Source organism: Chiroxiphia lanceolata, chromosome 1, assembly GCF_009829145.1.
Source record: "Chiroxiphia lanceolata isolate bChiLan1 chromosome 1, bChiLan1.pri, whole genome shotgun sequence".
Taxonomy (NCBI): Eukaryota; Metazoa; Chordata; class Aves; order Passeriformes; family Pipridae; genus Chiroxiphia; species Chiroxiphia lanceolata.
This window is the reverse complement of record NC_045637.1, coordinates 24,343,765-24,365,223: the sequence shown is the minus strand read 5'-3', so window position 1 is coordinate 24,365,223 and position 21,459 is coordinate 24,343,765. Positions and strand designations below refer to the sequence as shown.

The 21,459-nt window shown below is 44.2% G+C and overlaps 1 protein-coding gene across 4 annotated transcripts; it reads right to left on the bottom strand.

Annotated features, from left to right (window-relative positions):
- Positions 1 to 8,848: 8,848 nt before the first annotated feature.
- Positions 8,849 to 20,882, bottom strand: TP53INP1 (tumor protein p53 inducible nuclear protein 1). Of its 4 annotated transcripts, none has more exons than XM_032701519.1 (5): positions 20,782 to 20,882; positions 17,374 to 17,656; positions 16,519 to 16,870; positions 14,831 to 14,864; positions 12,221 to 12,296 (listed from the first exon to the last, which is right to left on the bottom strand). In XM_032701519.1, exons 2-5 carry the CDS (start codon positions 17,483 to 17,485, stop codon positions 12,279 to 12,281), a joined length of 516 nt encoding a protein of 171 aa, XP_032557410.1. In that variant the 5' UTR covers positions 17,486 to 17,656; positions 20,782 to 20,882; the 3' UTR covers positions 12,221 to 12,278. The 4 variants fall into 4 exon arrangements, with proteins under 4 accessions (XP_032557399.1, XP_032557403.1, XP_032557410.1 ...); XM_032701528.1 differs by having other exon boundaries at positions 16,519 to 16,867; XM_032701508.1 differs by lacking the exon at positions 14,831 to 14,864 and having other exon boundaries at positions 8,849 to 12,296.
- Positions 20,883 to 21,459: the final 577 nt, after the last annotated feature.

Below are 21,459 nucleotides of genomic sequence, written 5' to 3'. Positions count from 1 at the left end.
AGCTCCGCCGGCGGCCGCGCGCGCCCCGCGGGGCTCGGCCTGCCCGCCCCGGGGCGGGGCCGCGGCGGGGCCGCCAATGGGAGCGCGCGGAGCGGCGGCAGCGTGCGGCGGGCACGGATGTAAACACGGCCCCGCCCCGCCCCCCGACCGGGGCCGCCGGCGCGGCTGTCAAGGCACCGCGGCACCGGCCTCCTGCCCCCCGCACACCACCCCGCTGCTGCGGAACCGGCACCCTGACACCCCGCCGGCTGTGACATCCCACCGCACACGGGTGGGCTGAAGAGGAGGCTCAGGGGTGACCTCGTCACTCTCTACAACTGCCTGAAAGGAGGGTGTAGCCAAGCAGGGGTCGACCTCTTCTCCCAGGCAACCAGCAACAGGACGAGAGGACGTGGTCTTAAGCTGCACCAGGGGAGGTTCTGGTTGGACATGAGGAAAAATTTCTTCACAGAAGGGGTAATTATACACTGCAATGGGCTGGCCAGGGAGGTGGTGGAGTCACTGTCCCTAGACGTGTTTAAGGAAAGACTGGATGTGGCACTGAGTGGCACAGTCTAGTGACATGGTGGACTTTAGTCAGAGGTTGGACTCAATGATCTGAGAGGTCTTTTCCAACCTGATTGATTCTGTAATTCCGTGACTCTGTGAAGGGTAGCCTTCACCCCACTGTGCTCCCAGGGGCCTGGGCTCTGCCCCCATAGCTCTGGACCTTCTTGTCCAAAAGATTTCCCCAAGGTCCCTTCTCTCCCCTTCCCATTTTTGCACTGTGTTTAACCACAGAGAAATTCATCCTGGCAGAACACAGGCCTCTCCTGAGCACAGCTTCCGTGGTCTCCCTTGGACAAACTCTATCCCCTGCCCAGCAGCTTTCCGCAACTGCCAGCCAGGCCCACCACTGCACCTTGGGGTCCCACCCAGCCCCAAGGCTGCAGTGCCCACCGTGGGAGCACCCTCCCTGCAATGCCCTTCTCCAGCAGAAGACAATGCTGGAAATTACCCTCAGTGCCATGCATGCCTTCCAGTCACTGCTAACATCACTCAAGAGTTGCATGGAGTTTTTGTAACAAATATCCTAAAAAAAAAAATCCACACTACCCCAAAAGCAACCAAACCCCACAGCACCATACACTTAGCAATGCTTCAAGCCCACACTTTTCTTTAAAACACCCAGGATAGGGCACCTGCAGCCATTTTGCTGATGAGGAAGAATTGGTGCTTTCTCGCAGTGCAGAGCACGCGTGCTGCAAAACGGCACAAAGAGAAGCCATGGCTGCCTTCAAGTAAATCCACGCTTTCATCATCTTTTTTTCACTTCTGCTTTTTCTTTTCCCAAGTGCAACACTATTAAAGAGTAAACGTAGTTTTCACCTCCAGATTACAGTAATTAAGCACAATAACTAGGTCTTATTTTCTTGTAGCTTTGCCATTTTAAAGGGTGAGAGAAGAGAATGGATGCCTCCTTAGTGGGGATGAGCGTAAAAGAGAGAAGATTTTTTCTTTTAAGTTTCTGGAAGTACACTACAAGTGCTGGGCAGTATTTGTGCTGGGATCTGACAAATCCTTTTAGATTAGTCTAGTGGGTTTCTTTTTTTTTTTCCTAATCACCACTTCTATATATATTCCAGATAAGGTGTGAAGGCCTTCCTTAAAAGTTTACACAGCTGATGTTGGTTTCCTTGGTTATCCTTTCATGGATCTATTTCAAGGAGCCTGGAATCTACCAAGGATCTATAAAGCACAAATGAAGATCATGAAGCCATGAGGATCAGTCCAGCTACTGACTCTGCTCAATACTGCTCTTCTCCCAGAGTTTTTGAATCCACTTTGTTGTTTCCAAGAGAGTGAGCAGTATTTAATTATAACATTTGCACACAGCTCCATTGTGATCTGGGCACAAAATGACAAGGAATATTGCCTGCCATATTCTTCCTACCTTGCAGTAAATATGGTCATCTGCTTGTGCTGCCAGGCTTTGTCCTTTTGAGTCACATTTACATTGTCAAAGCTATTCTGTAATTTAGTTAGGGGAAAGGCCTGCTCCAGGACTCTTGTGTGGATGAACTTCACTGTTTTTAAGAGGAGTTTTAAGGTTATTTATTACAAGCTACAGCTACATAGCCTAAGCCCCATTAAAACTTTATACCCCTCCTACAGAGGAATACTTTAGTAGGAAGTTGCACACTTCCCAAACTGTACTTTTTTTCTGTTGAACATCATGAGATAATCTGAAACCCTGAGGTTTGAAAAACCCTTGTTTTCTATTAGAACCTATAATATTCTACTTTCCTGCTTGTTTCATTCAGAGACTCTTTCACAGAATGGGTAAGGTTGGAAGGGACCACAGTGGGGCATCTGGTCCAACCTCCCTGCTCAAGCAGGGTCACCCTAGAGAACATGGTGCAGGTACAGGATTGCATCCAGATGGTTCTTGAATATCTCCAGTGAGGAAGACTCCACAACCTCTTTGTTTTCAAGCAAGGCATGATCCAGTTTAATACACATTAAGGAATATTTTTAAGACATAAAAAGATTGATTTATTTTGTGGTTGGGTTTTTTTTCAACCCGTTATGATCATTGAGTCCAACTCCTGGTGCTGCACAGAACAACCTGAGAGTCACACCATGTGCCTGAGAGTGTTGTCCAAAAGCTTCTTGAATTCTATCAGGCTTGGTGCTGGAACCACTGCCCTGGGGAGGCTGTTTCAGTGCTCAGCCATCCTCTAGTGAAAAACCTTTTCATGATATCTAACCTAAACCTCCCCTGACTCAGCTTCATGTCATTTCCTCGAATCCTGTCACTGGTCACAAGAGTGAAGAGAATGGTAATTGTCCCTCTGCTTCCCCTTGTGAGGATGTTGAAGATCACAAAGAGGTCTCCCCTCAGTCTCCTCCAGGCTGAACAAATCAAGTGGCCTGAGCTACTCCTCATATGGCTTCCCCTCCAGACCCTTCACCATCCTCATTGCCCTCCTTTGGATGCTCTCTAATGGCTTAATATTTTTCCTATATTGCAGTACCCAAAACTGCACACAATATTCAAGGTGAGGCCGCCCCAGTGCAGAGCAGAGCGGGACAATCCCCTCCCTTGACTGGCTGGCAATGCTTTGCTTGATGCCCCCCAGGACACAGTTGGCCCTCCTGGCTGCCAGGGCACTGCTGACTCATATTCAACTTGCCATCGATCAGAACCCCAGGTCCCTTTCCACAGCATGGCTCTCCAGCATCTCATTTCACTGTCTGTACATACATCCCAGGTTGTCCCATCCCAGGTACAGAATCCAGCACTTGCCCTTGCTAAACTTCATGTGGTTGGTGATTGCCCATCTCTAATTTGTCAAGGTCTCTCTGCAGGGCCTCTCTGCCCTCGAGGGAGTCAACAGCTTCTCTTGATTTAGTGGCATTTGCAAACTTATGTAGTATTCTTTTGAGTCCTGCATCCACGTCATTAATGAAGATGTTGAAAAGCACAGGGCCTAAGATGGAGCCCTGTGCAACCCCACTAGTGACCGGTCACCAGTCTGATGTTACCCCACTCACTATAATTCTTTGTACCCAACCTGTGAGCCAGTTGCTCACCCATTGTGTAACATAGTTATCCAGCTATGTGCTGGACATTTTCTCCAGAAGGATACTGTGAGAGACAGTATCAAAAGCTTTGCTAAAGTCCAAAAAGATTACATCTACTGGCTTTACTAGATTAGCTACGTGGGTTACACTGTTGTAGAAGAAAGTCAGGTTTTTCCCCTCATGAAGGTGTGCTGGCTGTGACCAATGACTGTGTTGTACTACAGGTGTTTTCCAATACCTCCCAGAATAATCTTTTCTATGATTTTACTGGGTACTAAAGTGAGACTGACAGGCCTGTAGTTTCAGGTCCTCCTGCTTGAAAATCAGGACGTTTACCAGCTTCCAGTCAGCTGGGACCTCTCCAGATTCCCAAGATCTCTCAGAAAGAGAGAGGGTTTGTAATGACATCAGCTGGTTCTTTGAGGATTCTTTGATGAATCCCATCAGGCCCCATAGATTTACAAGGAACCAGCTAGAGCAGTAGATCCCACACAAGTTCATGGTCAACTGCCCTCCAGCACAGGGCACTGAGACCCCTCAGTCTATCATCCATGTTGAAGACAGAGGAGAAGAATGCATTAAACACCCACATTTTTGGGAGCTTCAACTCCAATTAAGCTTCGGCTGCACAAATTTTCTCCCTACAGGCAGCATCTCCCTGGCAAGCAGCATCTCTGTATTCTTCCCATGTCACCTGGCCTTGCTTCTACTGGGCATAGACCTTCTTTTTTTGCCTTATCTCCAAGAGAAGATTCCTATTCAGCAAAGCTGACCTGCTGTTTCACCTGCTTGACTTCCAACATTTGGGAATTGCCTGCTCCTGTGCAGGCGACGTTTAAAAAGTTACCAGCACTGGTGGACCCCAGCTCCTGCAATTACATTTTTCCAGGGGACCTTAATTACTAGTTCCCTGAGGACCCTGAAGTCTGCTCTTCTCATGTCCAGGGTTGAAGTTTTGCTGGCACTTTTCCTCCCAGAAGAGATTTTAAACTTGATCATTTCATGGTCACTGTGGCCAAGACAGCCACCCATCTCCACTTTGCTCATGAGATCTGCTCTGTTGACAAGCAGCAGATCAAGGAGGGCATCTTTCCAAGTCTGCTTCCTTAGGACCTGTTCCATAAAGTTGTCATCCAGGTTTTTTAGGAATCTCTTGGCCCAGGCTGTACCAGCTGTGTGACGCTCCCAGCTAATTTCTGGCAATTTAAAGTCCCCCAGAAGGACAAGGGCAGTTGACTTTGAAGTGTCCCTTAATTCCTCAGAGAATAATTAATTGGCATCATTGTCCTGGCTGGGAGGTCTATAGCAGACTCCCACAATGACAATGGCATTATTTGTTTGCCCCTTGATTCTTTCCCAGAGGCTCTCAACTGTGCCATTGCCAACTGTGAGCTCCATACATTCCAGCCTCTTCATTACATACAATGTAATTATACATACAATGCCATGCTTCCACCTCTTCTGCCCTGTCTGTCCCTCCTAAACAGCCTGTAACCATCCAGCCATGTCAAACAGTACCCCAAGGTCCTTTTCCTCCAGGTAGCTTTCCAGCCACTCTTCCTCCAGCCTGTAGTGCTGCATGGGGGTGTTGTGGCCCAAGTGAAGGACCCAGCTTTTCACCTTATCAAACCTCATACCGTTTGCCTTGGCCCATGAATCATTTTCAGACTCACACCACAGACAGAAGAACTAGAGCTGAAATTCACTGTTAGGAGTAGACAAGGGGATACCTCTGCCCATATCAGTCGCCCCTGTCTTAATCTCATCTTCTTTATTCACCTTGCAAAAATTGACAGCTGTTGGCCAATACCCACAAACACCCAAAGCCTGAGGCCTCCCTCCTCTTTCCCACCTCTCTCTGCTGCTACTAATTCTCTACAGAGCCCTGTTTCAGGGAATCTACAATTCTTTTAGCACTCAGACTTATTTTTGGGCATAGTGATATTTTTTTATTATACTGTCTAACTAGGTCATCTTGCTTGGACACAACAATTTGAAGTCTATACAGGAGAAATGTAGACTTATGGCACAGCCCATGTCTGCAAGTTGAGATCTGAAGCCTGCTTCTGGCCACTAGCCTAGTTTTGTTACTCTTATCTGTTTTGTTTTGGTGTTTGGGGGGGTTTTTTGTGTTTTTTGTTTGTTTGTTTGTTTGTTTTTTGGTTTGGGTTTTTTTGCTATTATTCCTTTTCCTTAGCTTGCTCATGAAGTTACGGTACAGTTATCTGCCTCATTAAGGTATTTGAGTGTTCAAATATCAATCTGTCCACAAAACTTTCAAAACAAGTCAAGAGATGAACTTTTGAAGTATTAGTTATACAGCAGTAATTCCAGGACAGGATTTTCATAAAGAAAAAGGCTAGCTCAGAAACAAAATGTTATACACATCCTGTTATGTCTCAGTTCAGTTTCATTTACTCTAAGACTGATATATCATGACCACACTATGGGAACAACAGTGCCACAGCAGCACCAACGTATTCTTTTGATGAATTATTTCTACATGTGTCAAAAAGCCTGAACCTTCCTTGCAAGTATCATGCAATAGCAGAAGTCACAACATTTTGTGGTTATAAACATGCACCAGAAGTCAATGAGACAAAGAAAGCAGATACTGAACAACTTGATGAGGAAAAAGAATGACTTCATTAGTGTTAAATGTTAGAGAGAACCATAATAACTACATTATCTTCATCAGAGACATACAAGAATTTATATAAACAGGAAAGCTAGAATGTGAAGCAAGAACTTTAACCAGTAGAGTTACATTGATATAACCCTTTATACGAACACTTTTGTCTTGGCACAGAGAAGTTTTGAAAAACAGTAGTTCACGGTATGTTGGAGAGTGTCCAAGCTAAATTTAAAAAGCTGCATTAGGCCTGAACTAAGAGCCCTCAAGAGGAACAGTATCAACTTAGTTGTGTTAGGTTATCTGCACAGATACTGTTATATAAGCATAATTGATCAAACTTTCTTCTGAAGAATACTGTACAGCTCTTAGCACAGATTTGGTGTTTTGATAAATGTATGGGACAAAACCTACATTTGAAAAGGAAAGATTTTACTCAGTGCTTACTCTGGGAAGATGGATGCTTTGTTGCACAAATTCCTTTTCACGGCTGTCAGTTAAACAGATCATTCTGTCACCCCGTTTGTTCGGTGGGTGAGTTAGGAACTACTTGCAACAACTGAGCCCATACAAATCCATGCAGTGCAGAAGCCTGTATCCAGTATGCTGAGAGAGCTGGCTGATGTCCTTGCAAGGCCACTCTCCATGATTTTTGGAAAGCCACAGAGATCAAGGATCCCTGATGACTGGAGGGAAAAAAAAATTCACATACAGTTTCAGAAAAAGCCCAAATAACAAACTGGAGATCACTGAGCTTATTTCTTCCATTCAAGTGGAATTTCCTGTATTTCAGCTTGAATCCATTGCCATTTGTCAGGCACCACTAGAGAAGAGCCTGGCTCTATTGTCTTTTACACTCTGTCAGGTTATACACCTTGACAAGATCCCCCGAGACTTTTCTTCTCCAGCCTAAACACTAACTCTCATCCTCTCCCCCTTATTTCAGTCTTCCATCCTATTATCATCTCCTTGGCCTCTTGCTGGATACTCTCTAGTATGTCCATGTCTCTCTTGTACTGGGGAGCTCAGCACTGGACATGGCCTTCAGATGTCTCACCAGCTCAGGGTGGACCAGCAGGATCACTTCCCTCCACCTGATGGCAACACTAAGCCTGATGCAGCCCAGGAATCTGAGTTTTTGAGGCCACGAGAGTGCACTGCTGGCGACACACTCAACTTGGTGTTCACTGGGACCTCCAGGGGCTTTTCTGCCAACATGCTTTTCAGTCATTTGGCTTGGTGCCTGGGGTTATTATTGCTCCAGATAGAAGACTTCATACTTTCCCTTGTTGAACTCCACAAGGTTCCTGTGAGCCCATTTCTCCAGTCTGTTAAGGTCCTTCTGAATGACAGCACAGCCCTCCAGTGCATAACAACTCTGCCCCATGAGCCAGGTCCTTAATGAAGGTTTTTAACATGTAAGAACCTGTACTGATAGGGAGCACCAATGAAAAAAAAAAAAAGCTTTCGGTTAGGCTTCAACTTTGAGCACAGCAGTTCAGCCAGCTCTCAATACACCTGCTCACCATCTACTTTACAGTCCATAACTCATCAGTTTGGGAGGATGTTATGGAGGACAGTGTTAAAAGCCTTGAAGTCAAGATAAACAACATCCAGTGCTCTCCCCTCATCCACTGAGCCAGTCATCTAACTGTGAAGACTGTCAGGTTGCCAGGCATGCCTTCCCCTTCCATAAATCTATTCTGGCTACTACTAATTACCTTATTGTTCATCTTTGGTTTCCAGGACTATTTGCTCCAGTACCTGCCCAGAGATCAAGGTAAGAAATGCTTGAAGAGGTGGGCCATACACAGATCTACAGCACACATCCATGACTGCTGAAGGAGCCGGATGACGTCATTGTGAAGCTGTTCTTAATTATCTAAAAGGTTATAGCAATGGACAGGATTCCTGAATGATGGAAGAAAACAAATGTCCTTCCTATCTTAAGGACAGACATGAAGAATAGAGGGATCTACAAGACAGTCTTACCTTGATCTTACCTTCTCATCCAAGGGTTATTCTTCCTTGCTGTAGCATTTTCCACTGGCCTCAAGGGCCCGCAATCCCAAAGGCTGGTCTTACCACTAGAGACCAAGGCAAAGACAGGAAGTACCTCAGCCTTCTCCATGTCCTTTGTCATGTGGATTCCTGTCCTGCTTGGCAGCAGGGCCACACTTCCTCTAATATTCCATTTGCAGCTGCAACACCTGTTGTCCTCCACATCCCTTGCCAGGTTCAGCTAGGTGGATCTGCTTTGGCTTCCCTAGCCCCATCCTTGGACATTTACACAGGATCTCTACATCCCTCACAGGTTACCCATACCAGCAGCCTTCCACACAGACTTTCTCATGGTGCATGGCAGGAAAAACCTTCCACCCACCCCATGCCTGCTTCATGTGTTTTTATGTCTGTTCTGTTCTCCTACAGAGCTCCCACATGCTGATCAGGAAACACAGCAGTTGGCAGAGATGTGTAACAGCGCTCAGATGCACGTTATCACTTGATCAGCAACGCAAACCCATTCCCAGAGTAACTTCTGTACTAGAGCACACATTGAGACACTCAGTAGTTGTGCCTGCTACCTGAATGGGGTGCTCAGGCATTTGGATTTTGACCAACCTCTAATATTAAAGAATAGACTGACAATTTTTAATAGGCCATTTTTTATTGAGAGTTAAGATCATGTTTCCCCATGGTGCACAGGATGCACGATGAAAACAAAATACAGATCACTTTAGTAAATACACACTGGTTAAGCAATGCTACTTTTTGGCAAAGTGCTATATTTTGTCTGTTTTCAGCTTGTGTTAAACTATTAAAAATAAGAGCCAGACATTCTTCCATATCAAAAGGACTGCTACAAATATAGAAGTGGCTCTGGAGAGAAGCTGCCATATATGCATAGACTGATGTACAGTATTAATCCTAACTGAAATGTCCCTTTTGAATCTTCAAGTTTGCTGTGTAGAAGGCACAGTTTAAAATGCAAATCTGTCCATTGACCAATACGTGTGAAAATACAATTTCAGCAAAATTCATGAATATCAATCAGTATGAGACAGTGCAAGGCCTCCACTTTTACAAGAAAAAACACACTTTAATACAACTTAAAAAACCATATAAAAAGCCACACAGCTCACTATTAAAACAGAAAACCAAAACAAACCTAATTGCCCAATAGCTCCAGGCACAAAACAGGGCTAGACCAACATAAATACGTAAAACAAATTAACAAAAAGCCATTGATGCAGTACTATCTCACACAATAATATGGTTTCCAATATTACAAATTGAGAAGCACAGCTTTGTGCAACAAAATAGTTTATATCCTGAAAGATATAGGTTTTCATCACCAGAAAGTCATCTAGTAATGTAGTATAAAAAGATCAGTATCTCCCAATTCTAGGAGCAGTCTAAAGTTGCATTTATTTGCCTACTGAGAAGAACAGACCAAGGCTCTCATTGTAATGCCTGGGAGCCTTTTACCCTCAACTCCATCTCCCTGTTAAGAGCTAAGGAATTACTTACTCCTTTCAACATAGGGAGGTGGAGACTCCATCTTCCTTCATTTCACTTTAAGAAAATTAAAGCTGAAGGAAAGTATTTACTTTACAGAAAGAAAAGTAATACAGGAAAGCAAAGAATTTTCCTGAGCTAGAAAGTTGGCAGTGAGGAGACGGAAGTTTAAGCCAGACAAAAAGCTGGAGTGATAAAGGTAGATAATCTGAGGCAAGTAAGAGTACTTGTGAACAGGTAAGAGACTGGTGAAACTACAGCTATCTGCAGATAAACCAGAGTATTTGGACCAGAACAGAATTGTTGTATAGACATGGGCACATACTGCTGAAAAGAACAGTAACAAAATTTCTGTTTTGGAAACTCACGATGTGACTAATTTTATTTTCTTTCAGTGTCCATGTGAATTCAATGTGTCAAAAAACAAAACAAAACAAAAAAACCCAAACCAAACAAACAAAAAAAAAGAGACTAGTGTGTCCAGGAAAGCACCTCTTGCTTTTATACATTTAACTATTTTTCAACATCCCTTTGCAACACTCCTAACTAGTTTCAGTGAAGCAGCACATCTGCAGTGAAATAGAGGTTATAAATGCTGTTTTCTGTATGCCAAGTAGGTTCCACTACAATTCCAGCTGCAGAATGTGCAACAGTACCACTGTATCAAGGTCAGTCTGAATTGTTGGGGTTTTGCTTCAGTGAAATTGAAGCATTTGGCTGAATTTAAAATACTTCATAGGTCTGGAATAATTCACATTATCAACCTCACCTGATTTCAATGACTCCCCACGTGACTCCTTATACCAACTTCTGTATAAGGACTACTGGAAGACACGGTTGAGTGTAATGTTAACACTTTAATGCCCTAGGCACTAAACACAAGGGAAAACACAGTAAGTCACATTAAGCACTGAAAGAAAGGAGGATAAGCTTACTTATCATTCCCCCCTTCTTTCAGTGCAGATTTCTGCTTCCTCACCTCCACGCTCATTTAACCCACTTCCCAGACTGATCTATCAGGGTTCAGCACACTGTATGGCTGCTGTGGAACACAGTTTTTGTTTACAGGTGAACTTTACTTCACCTGTAGTTGTAGTTAGCAGTGCCTCCCAACTTCCAAAACATCTTGCACAGTGTTCTTAAGAAAACTACTTGTTAGTTTTGAATGGCTTTTCTTTCTTGTTGGCCCCAGTCCTGCCTCCAATGGGCTAGGAGAACCACCACTGCTGATCAATTTTTACACACCCTGTTATCGCTGTGTTTAGTTCTGTAAGACTGTTTTCCAGCATCTGCTTCTCCCTGCCTCACACTGCCCTTCATTTCAAGTCCCCATTAACTTGGACTTCATTTTCATAGAGAGAAAGACAGAAAATTAGGAGAACTTCTAATGAGAGTCTCCTTCTAGCTATTTTTGGGCTACTCTCAATCTGTAAATATCAAGACAATCTAACAGCAACTTGTAGCTCAGAAATAGCTGTCCATCAGCAGTCAGCTACTGATGGGACTAAAAGAACAGTCAAGCCACCATCTTCTTTCTTTAACTAGACTAGAGATTAAATGAGATAGGATAAGGGAAATACATGTATCAAAACCAGAAATAGTTAGAGGAAGGAGTAAGAACTCAAACTGTACCAAGTAAAACCCAGTTCAGTTCTGTGTCACGCATCTGCACTTTACCCATAGGTCCACTTATCTTTCCACTCCACTGTGAGGTACTACATCTGTAACACCGGTGCTATATCATACTGCAACAATATTGGGGGGACATTTAACCCTCTTCCAATATCCATATCAAGTACCCAACACACCTGCACAGACTCTACTAACACAAGTAGGTACTAGGCAATTTAGATGAGATGTCCTTCTTGCAACAGCTCAGCACAGCTATGTAATATCCACTGGCAGCTATAGAATTTCCTTGTTAGAAAGTAATCATATATGCTGAATACAGACAGATACACAAGCTGTCAAGTACTGGTCATTAAAGCATACAGCTAACCTCAATTTTTCTAACTCCATTTTGATTAATGCAAAATGTAAGTTAAGTTTCTTTAAAATACTAAGAACCCATCTATACATCATAGTTTATAAAACAGCACACAAACTATCGTACTGATAGGCTTCCAAGACATTGATATTTAACATCAACATTCAGAACTCGCTGCAAGATGTTTGGAGATTTATGTGTCTTTTCAAAACAATGCAACACTAGTTATGATTGTGTTTGAGGGATTGACAATCAGCTTCAGATTGACTACACTTACCTACACATGAAAACAAGAGCAACCTAAAAAACAATTAGACCATAGATTAAAACCACAAGAACCATCAGTAATTGAACTGACGCTGGCAAGGCTGGTGAACAAACAGTCCGTTGTGCTTGATTTGCCGAGAGTGGCAATCCCTGGTAAGATTTTGGCGACGGAGACTGTTTCTATTGAGACAGTGTCTTTCATTATGTTCTTTTATCCAGTGGGTAGGACGAAAGCTCTTGTTTTTTTCCAGAAAAGTTGAACGAGTAGCAAGAGCCGTGACATAGCAGTGAACATGCTGTCCTGTTTCATTTCGGGCCTCCAGTCTAGAAATGTAACAACAGATATCAGTCATTACAGAGGTGCACTGGAAAGACAAGTAAAATAAAGGGTAGAACGTGGAGATCAACACCTAGCATTTCAAAAGGGTACCCTTATTCTACTGGACATAGATTTGGGCTGAGGCAAGGTCAAGCCACTTACCACGCTGGTAAGTAATGAGTAGTGCTGCCAATTCACTTTCTGTGTGAGGGCTCCACAACAGCCTTTGGACTTCCACCATCTTACACTATCGTGCTCCTCCTTACCCACCCCAGCTCCCTAAGCCCAAGATGCAATACACATCAGAAACACAAGGCAATGTGTGTCACACTGCTCCAGCTTTAGAAGACTTGGAGTTATCCATCAGGCAAAGTTTGGTTTTAAATCATCTTGAACATAGGTGGTTCAGCCTGAAAACAGAAGCACACTAATGAAAGTGCATTTCAACTGCCAGCCACACAAGTAAATCCAAACAATGTTCATGCAGAGGAATGGGAAAGATAGATCAGTTGTGACACACACAGGAAATAACTTAGAAGGATTGTTCCTCAACCAGCCCTCTAAATTTCATGAGCAGAGAGTCAGCAGTTTTGGCAAACCCTTCCTTCATCATGCAACAGTGAAAAACAAACCAGCAGCCTATGCAAGCAGGGACTGACATATTGAAAAAGGACTTCCCTACTTGACAGAACAATCACTGGCACTTCCTGAAACTTCAAAAGTAAAGTTAAAAATAGCCTGGCCATTTTAGCAAAGCAAAACCCAAATCTGAGTGCTACAGCTGGTGCAAGACCAGTGGCATCAGAGTTGCTTGCCTTCTCTCTTCCCACCCAGGACCCAACAACCAGCTGTCAATTGGCAAGCGTGCTTAGGAAAGATGTCTGCAAGACCAGGAACTTGCTGAGGCACGAGCAAGAGGTCTCTTGGGAAGTCTGTTTTTCAGCACTACCATGTCTCTTCTGGAAGAGCTTAAATTGCATTTATCGTATGCAGTCTCTGTAGACATAAATCGGGTCTGCCATGTCCATGGTATGCCCTTTGCAGCCTTACTCTTGGGGGGCTGACACAGAAGTGATCTCTTCTGCCTCCCACCACTCCACACTGGAGGGAATTACTCCTTGTCAGCAAGGGAATACTCCCTGCCTTCTACCTTTTTTTTTATTTTAAATATCCTAATCTTGCTTTTAGATCCTTGGGTAGTTGGATATGACTGACTGAAGACTAGACACAGCAGAACAGCCAAATATGACATGCTGATTTTCCCATTTATTCACTGGATATTGTCCTAAACCTAGCACTTAAAATATCAAGCAAGAAATAAGTGAATAACACAGCACCAATCAATTCACAGTGCACTGTAAATATGTTCTATGCAGATTACACCAGTTTAATAGAGATGAGGGTACCTGCAAATATGGGGCTACTATTTTCTATATGGGGCGATCCCTTAGCACAATCAACAGTGCTAGAGGTGGAACTTCAAGTGAAGCTGTTCTGGGGAAAGCTGTAAGGAGCCAGGAAGCCACAGCACAATTATTGCAACCCATATTTCCTAAGCAAACTCTTAAGCTAGCAAAGGGCAGCAACTGCTAATACAAACTGTTGTGGTTTTGTTATGGAAAAATATGACTAATCTGACAAACAGGGGGAAGTTTATACAACATCCTTTTGCTTTGAATGGAATTTAAAATGAGAAAATAGATTTCCTCCACAAAAGGAAAAAAACTGGTTTAAAGTTGCAGGTGGAAGATACTTAAGCTTATCAAATACCCTTCCAGCACTGGTTTGCAAACCAACACTCTTCTATTTGTCAACATAAAATGAAATTGGGATAGCACAGGTGGTTTGAATTGGCTAAAAGGCCACATACTTTTCCAAAATGTAGCATTTTGGTACCTTAGTTGCCTTTGGTAGCCTGGCACTAGCAAGCCCTACGCACTGAGAGAACAGGGCTCACAAGTCTCCATTGATATTGTCAAAATGGAGTTTTAGAGGGGCTGTGTCTTAAGCCAGACCATCACTATATACATTCACTGCTGCACTCCCACCATCTATTCTGCTAGAAAGCACAGTATAGTATGGCCAGTCTTCGCGAACGAAGATTTGGGAAGGGTCTTTACCCTTCGAGCCTGCGCAGTGGATTTTTTAGGTGAGACACAGTGTGCGCTGAGCTGAGCCCACCCTTTAATCCTGAGGTTCATCTGCCGGGGCTGAGCAAGCTTGGACGGTGGCAGTGAGGTCCTCAGGACGTAGGTTTGTAGAAAGCACAAGTGTTCTGCTAATTGCACTACAGAGCCAGACCTCACAAGAAACATTAAAGGCTTCAGACCCCCACCCCAATTAATATTTCAGTAATTTTTCTGCACTTAGCATTTTGGCTTGTTAAAGCAGATGTAGTTAGGCTTGATCAAGTAACATCATTTGGCACAAAGGTTAGTCCTAAAACCAGTATTGCTTTGGCAGACAAGGCTCTAGAGGAAGCAGTGTTGCTAGCAGCCTGATCAAACAAAAAGCACTGTCCCAAAACAGTAGTACTTACTGTGCCAGTGTGCCTTAAGCAGCTTTTCTTGGCCCTATAATGTTAAATGGCCAACCATTAAACCACTAGAGACTTCAAAACAGCTTTTGAAACTTACTGCAAAATCAGTGTAATCAATGTTCCCAGTTTCTGCAGTCTACCTCAGCTTTAGACTTGTCCCGGTTCTGCCACCCAAAGTAACCAATATAAGAGCCTAGATTTCTGACAAAGCAACAGCACAGAATTCACTGTGAAGAAACTTAATTACATGCCAGCTGAAGATCATCATACCTTTAGCTTCCCCCCACATTAAAGTAGCTTAACTGTACTGTATAATATGAGACAGGATTATTCTCCAGAAGAATTTATACCAGTATCCCTACTTCAAGTCACTGAAAAGTCAGTATCCAACTTTGAGTGTTACACTGCAAATTGGTATTTTAGATAAACTGGTTTACTGTGTTTTTCCAGGGCATGACTTGCAGCCTCCAGTTCTTCTGCAGATTACTTCAGACCCTCACTTTAAAGGTGCTGTGTGCTCATAGTTTCTCCCTGTTTAAGTTAAGCTAGACCCCCTGATGCTTAACATCATAAACTGCCCTCCCCAATTATACAAATCCTCCACCGAAAGACCAATAGTATCAGCACTATACTTCAACATTATACAGCAGCACATCGTCTCAAAGTCATATGTTTCTTTGAACTAAGAATTTAAAATACAGCAAGGAGCTGATCAGAGAAGTCAGTAGGCCTCTACCTGCAGCAACTTCACCCTACGCTCATTTCTTCCTGTATATCAAACCTTCGTATACTATGATCTTTTCTCCTTTTATTTTTCTCTGTTTATTTTGTTCTCTTTTTTATTATTGCTTCTAGACATAAGCAAAAATAAGCTAGGATGAAAAGTCAGTCTTTGTTATTAACTGGGATTCACAAAACACCCAATTATTTCAAAATCAATGAATGCATGGGCACATGAGGGGTCATAATGGCAAAGAAACAGTGTTTGCATACATCTACGTATACTATACTTGTATAGCTGTACACACAAACACCAAAGAAGCAGTGCATGGCAAACATGCCTCTGCAATAACCCCACATGGTCAGATTTTTAGGACCCAAAACCAAAAAGTACAACTTCTTACTTTGCTAAAAGTAGAACTTTACAGCACAAAGTTTTGTGAAATATTTTGGGTTGCTTTTGTTTCACAAGCTGCTTGTGGAAAAATTTAATCCTATCCTTATCTATCACTATGTTCAGGAACAAAAAACACCCAAAAAACCCCATCCAAAACCCAAGCCCCTAGATTTCATCTCACAAGGTGACTAAATGGGTATTAATCAGCAGTTATGAAAGAAACATAGAGCTGTGAAGGGGGCAAAGTGCTTTCATATGTACATTACTGGATATACAGTGAACTGCCAGCAGTTTGAACACGACTGGAACATACTCTGCAAGGGAGTAATTAGGCTCCATCAATATTCATTGTAGTATCAAAATAGCATACCCAGCTGTTTCCTGACACAGTCATCTTGTATTAACATTTTTCTAAGCAGGCAGGCAGCCCTGACCACCTTGTGTAGTATTCATGCTTTATTCACCTGCTCTGAAATACGCTGGAAAATTCAGTATTAAGTGTCTAAGTTGATCAAGTAGAAACCAGATATTTTCAGGAACAGAGCTGCTTGACAAGAGAATTCACACATACCTGGGACTACCTGGGCTGTGAAACTCCTCGTCTCCACATCCAGTCTCATTAAGGCTGTGACAGGCATTACGGACAGCATACACAGACATGCTGGGATGCTCTATTAGCAGGTTCTCCATCGGACTGGTTTCCACTTTGATAGTGGTCAATCCACCTGCAGTAAAACATGGGGGAGGGGTAATAAACCAGCTCTCCTCCATAGGACATGACTCAAACTGGATGAAGCAAGACTCGCTGGCCTCCGGCAAGTGTTCCAAGGGAGACGATAAACAAGAGAAGACGGGTGAGCCATCCGTGGCTGATTCTTCAACAATGTCTGCTTCCTCCACAGAACAATTAGTGCAAGTGTCTGCTGTAGGTGACCATTAGTCAGTGGAGAGGAACCCATGGATGTTGGTGATCACAGGAGGTCAAAACCAACAAGGTTGCATGTAGTCAGAAACAGAACATGAAAAGAAAAAAAAAACAAGAAAAAAACCAGAAATAAACCTCTTATTAGCACATACACAAGTTTTTACTTTATAAAGCAAGAGAGGAAAAAAGGCAAGCCATGTTAGACATGTGAAGCAACTGTTATCAGTAAAGCTATATAATTGCGTAATAAGTCAAATATACTTTATCTGTACAGGTGGTTCTGCTGAACCTGTGTCAGGCTTATAAACCTGACATCATTCTTCTCACCAGTTTACTCAACATATTTTAGTACATTTGTTTGGAAGACACCCTATACTCTAATCCCACACTGGTTTTACTTAGATAAAGGTTCTCCAAGCTACTGGTTTGTTCACCTGGAAGTAAGACAAACAAAAGCCAGAGCATGACAAAGGCAGAGCTTATGTCTGACAGACATCTTACCTATAAAGTCAACTAGAATCCACTCGTCGTCTTCTTTCTCACTGAACTCTGGCTCTTGGCTGGACAAGCTATCAATCTCTCCCATGAGCATGTTATTTAACCTCTGAAACATTACTAAGGCAGGAACAAGACTTTGGCTGGTAGGTCGTTACATCCAAGGTTCAAGGCACAGCTAACACTGTACTAGCAGAGTGGCACAGACTTGAGATTAAAGTGCATAGATGCTTTATCAGCTTAGGTACGGGACATGCAGAGGCATGACTTGTAAACAGTTTATGTGAACCTGCAAAAAATGATGACAAGGGTCTTAATGACAAAGCAACAGGTAACAACCCTGGGGAACAAGTTAAAAGCCCTCTTGTTAGTGTAGTCGGAGCTACCAGTGAATATTTTCCTCAAAGAGGAGAGGCAGGTTCACTGGTATTCACAATCCCCTTCCAGCTAGATACGTATTAAAAAAACCCCAAAAACGACAAAAAACCAAAAACCAACAACACCAAAAAGGTCTCCCCTGGGAGCTGATTGCCTTCCCCTCAATCCTTCTCCCCATGGAAATCCTTCTCCCAGTTGTCAGTCTCACCTTCTCCTAAGAGAGGGGAGGACTCTTGTACGAGAGCCTTGTGTCTATGCTCACCAAGGTGCTCTCCCAGCTCCCTGCCTGTCTTCCTCCTGGTCAGAGAGGGATGTGAAGGGCAAGTGCATATTTTCTACTCCAGACAACTCATCTCCTTTGTTTACAAAGAGGAGCTCCTGTGAAGGCTCCCAGGGAAGCTTAAGGCAGTGTTTCTTCTCTCTCCCATCACACTCAGTTCAGGGCCACTGCTTACAAGTTAACAAAGTAGGAAGGCACATCCTGTCTTCAGGTTCAAAGTGCACCAGTTACCAGTGGGATCGTTTTCACAGCAACCACCCAACTAGTCATGTATGGTAAGTCTAAGGAGCATGGAAAAGTATCATGTATGCTAACTAAACCCAATGCTTATTTCTCAATACATTTCCCTAAATCTACATGTAATTGGTCACCATAAGCCTGAACTCTGCATTTGGCAATTAAGATGAAAAATCCCATTAGTACCAAGAAGCTGAATGTTCAAACACCTCAGATCAGCATGCTTACAGCCTTTGATATTTATATATGAGCCAATAAGGAGAAGTCATTAAAGTAGCTAAGAAAGTAAAGACTATGGGAAATACATCCACTGATTTAACGACAAATTAATTTTGCCATAGTAATATTTGAATCATCACAGCATGTCAGAATCATTACAGATTAAATACCTGTTAGATAATTTAACAGAGAAGAATATATGCAGGTAAGAGAGTATGAGTGCCTGCATTCAGAAAGAGAGAGAAAACACACTACACTAGACAAACTCAAGCATTAAAAGAAGACATAACCCATTAAGATTATTATTTAAGGCCAGTAATCCCTTTGTCACCCTAGAACTTTCAGGCCACACTAAAGGGTCATTTGGGCCTCCTGTGTCATCTTATCCAGGACACCAGACCCCATCACCTACTTTTTCAATGCAAGGACAAGCACCTGCTCCATACAGTACTGCTTCTGTACACATTTATGCAGCTTCCTCCTTATTCAAATAGTACAAAAGAATAGGAGTAGAATTTAAAGTAGTCTTCAGCAGCAATATGGAAAGGTACAGCAAAACTCAAGAAGTTGTGCACACTAGTTCCTCAACAGAAACTATCAACTACAGGAAAAAACAAGACCAGAAACAACTGGCTCAGCTGCAGTTGTGAAAAAAGTCTATTTTTAAGGACCACACTTAAAAATGAAACGTCAGGGCTCTCTTTAAGAGAGCTACAAAAACGATCAGAAGTCTAAAGAAAACTGATAAAATTTTAAAAATGGAAAGGCTTAACAGAGGGCAGGCAAAAATTACAACAGTAGTAAATTATGTGAAGAAAGAGGCAAACATTTATTGCCGCAGAGCAAGCAGAAGTGACTTTAAACTGCAGTAAAGTTCAGCTTTCAGTGGTTACTGGCAGGAAACACTTTTAACCATTAAGGTTGCTAAGCCCTGGATGGGTTACCTAAGGAAATGCCAAATGCCCACAGTGTTCCTAAGCACCTTCTTGAGAAGGTTTGAGTGCTTCAATTATAGGCAGAGCTTACCAAGGATACGGAAATGAACTCTGAGTGAATGCTTGAAGTCTGTAGCTTTCCAGCTACCTTCCACTTCTTTCCCTAACACTCCCCTGGCACAAGGCCTACAAAGAAAAGAGTTTGTTTTTTTTTAAGCTAACTAGCAAGCCACCGCACAGCTGCTGATCAGCACTGGCTTTCCCTGTACTCCCACACACATGTGCTGCCTCCTTCCTAGATCAAGCCTGAAGGTACCTTCGGGCAGAGGCTGTCTTTTTGTTGTTCTGTGCAGTGTAGAAAGATGAGAGCTGACACTCCTATGTTAAGTCTCGAGGCATCACAGCAGCATCAAGTAATTAGCTTCTAACAAGCAAAGGAGAGATCACTGTTCCTGAAAACATAAGCTAAACAAACATCAGCTTTTGATCCACAACTGTCTTTCTATAGATCAAAAGCAGTTTGCCCCATTTTCCCCTTCCCCCACCCCAAGGAGGATCCAAAAAAACATCTGAATCATTCAGAGACCGGTTGATGTTTTGACATCCTTTTGGACAAGTGCCTTTAAAAAGGCCACGCTCATGTGCTATTGTGCAAGTCAGAAGGCGACCAAGAAGTTACACTGTTATCCAGGGCCACCGTTTGGGGAGGAAAACGGAACAGAGACCGAGAGAGATTTTCAAGTTCTTAGGCAGGAACTATCAGCTGCAGGAAAACATAAGGCTGGGAAGAACTGAGTCAGCTGTAGCAATGATTAAGAGGCTGTTACAGATAACATATCCAATGAATGTCAACAATACAGTATCGCTGCACTAAAAAGAAGTATCTTTTTTCTTTTTTTTTCCTAACCTAACAAAGGAGATGCGGTACGTGCTAAGCAAAAATCAAACAAAACCCAAAAATGACATCCCCAAGTCACTGTGCAGTTCTCTGCCAGAGCGAGCCGAACCCTGATCCCCCCGTGCCCCACCTCACAGCTCTTCCACTACCACCAGGAGGCTCCAAAAAGCCGCTCCGAGCGGCGCCGGGGGTGACCCGGCAGCGCCCGCAGCAGCTGCGCACCTTCCCGGCCGCGCTCCGGGGCTGGGCGGGAGGCACGGAAGGCACTGCCGCTGCTCCACAGACGGGAAAACGCCAAACACTTCCCGGCCCTGGCGCCTTCCCGGCAGAGAGAAGCCGGGATGGACGCACGGGGAAACGGGAGCTCCGCTGCTGCTACTGGTTTTCAGCGCTCAGAGCGCAGGACACCAGCACAGCCGAGTCAGCGGCAGTGCCCGGTGCCCGCGGTGCCCCCACAGCGAACTCACCGGACCGCAGCTCCTCCACTCCGCGTCCCCGGCGCCTCCTGAGCCCTTTGTTGTCACGGCCGCGGCGCCGCTGACGGACCGGCCGCCGGCCACGCCCCCCGCGCCTCCGCCAATGGGCGCCGCCACCGCCTGTCGCTAACGCACGTGACGGGCGGGTGGGCAGCGGAGGGGGCGGGGCCAGCCCGACCAGACCCGCCCTCCGCCCGCCCGGCCCCGCCCCCGCGCTGAGGGCTCGGGATGGAAGGGACTCCAGAGATCGTCCCATTCCAAGCCCTGCCCTGGGCAGGGACACCTTCCACTAGACCAGGCTGCTCAGAGCTCCTTTCAACATGAACATGTCCAGCAATGGGGCATCCACAGCTTCTCTGGGTAACCTGTTCCAGTGCCTCGCTACCCTCATTGTGAAAATCTATAAGGTCTCCTTGGAGCCTTCTCCAGGCTGAATGACCCCAGCTCTCTCACACTTTCCCCACAGGAAGTGTTCCACCCTACTAATCCTCTTGGTGTCCCTCCTCTGGAGCCACTCCAGCAGGTCACAGAATGACAGAATTGGTCAGGTTGGAAGGGACCACAATGGGGCATCTGGTCCAACCTCCCTGCTCAAGCAGGTCATCCTAGAGCACGTGGCACAGGATTACATCCAGACAGTTCTTGAATATCTCCAGTTAGGGAGACTCC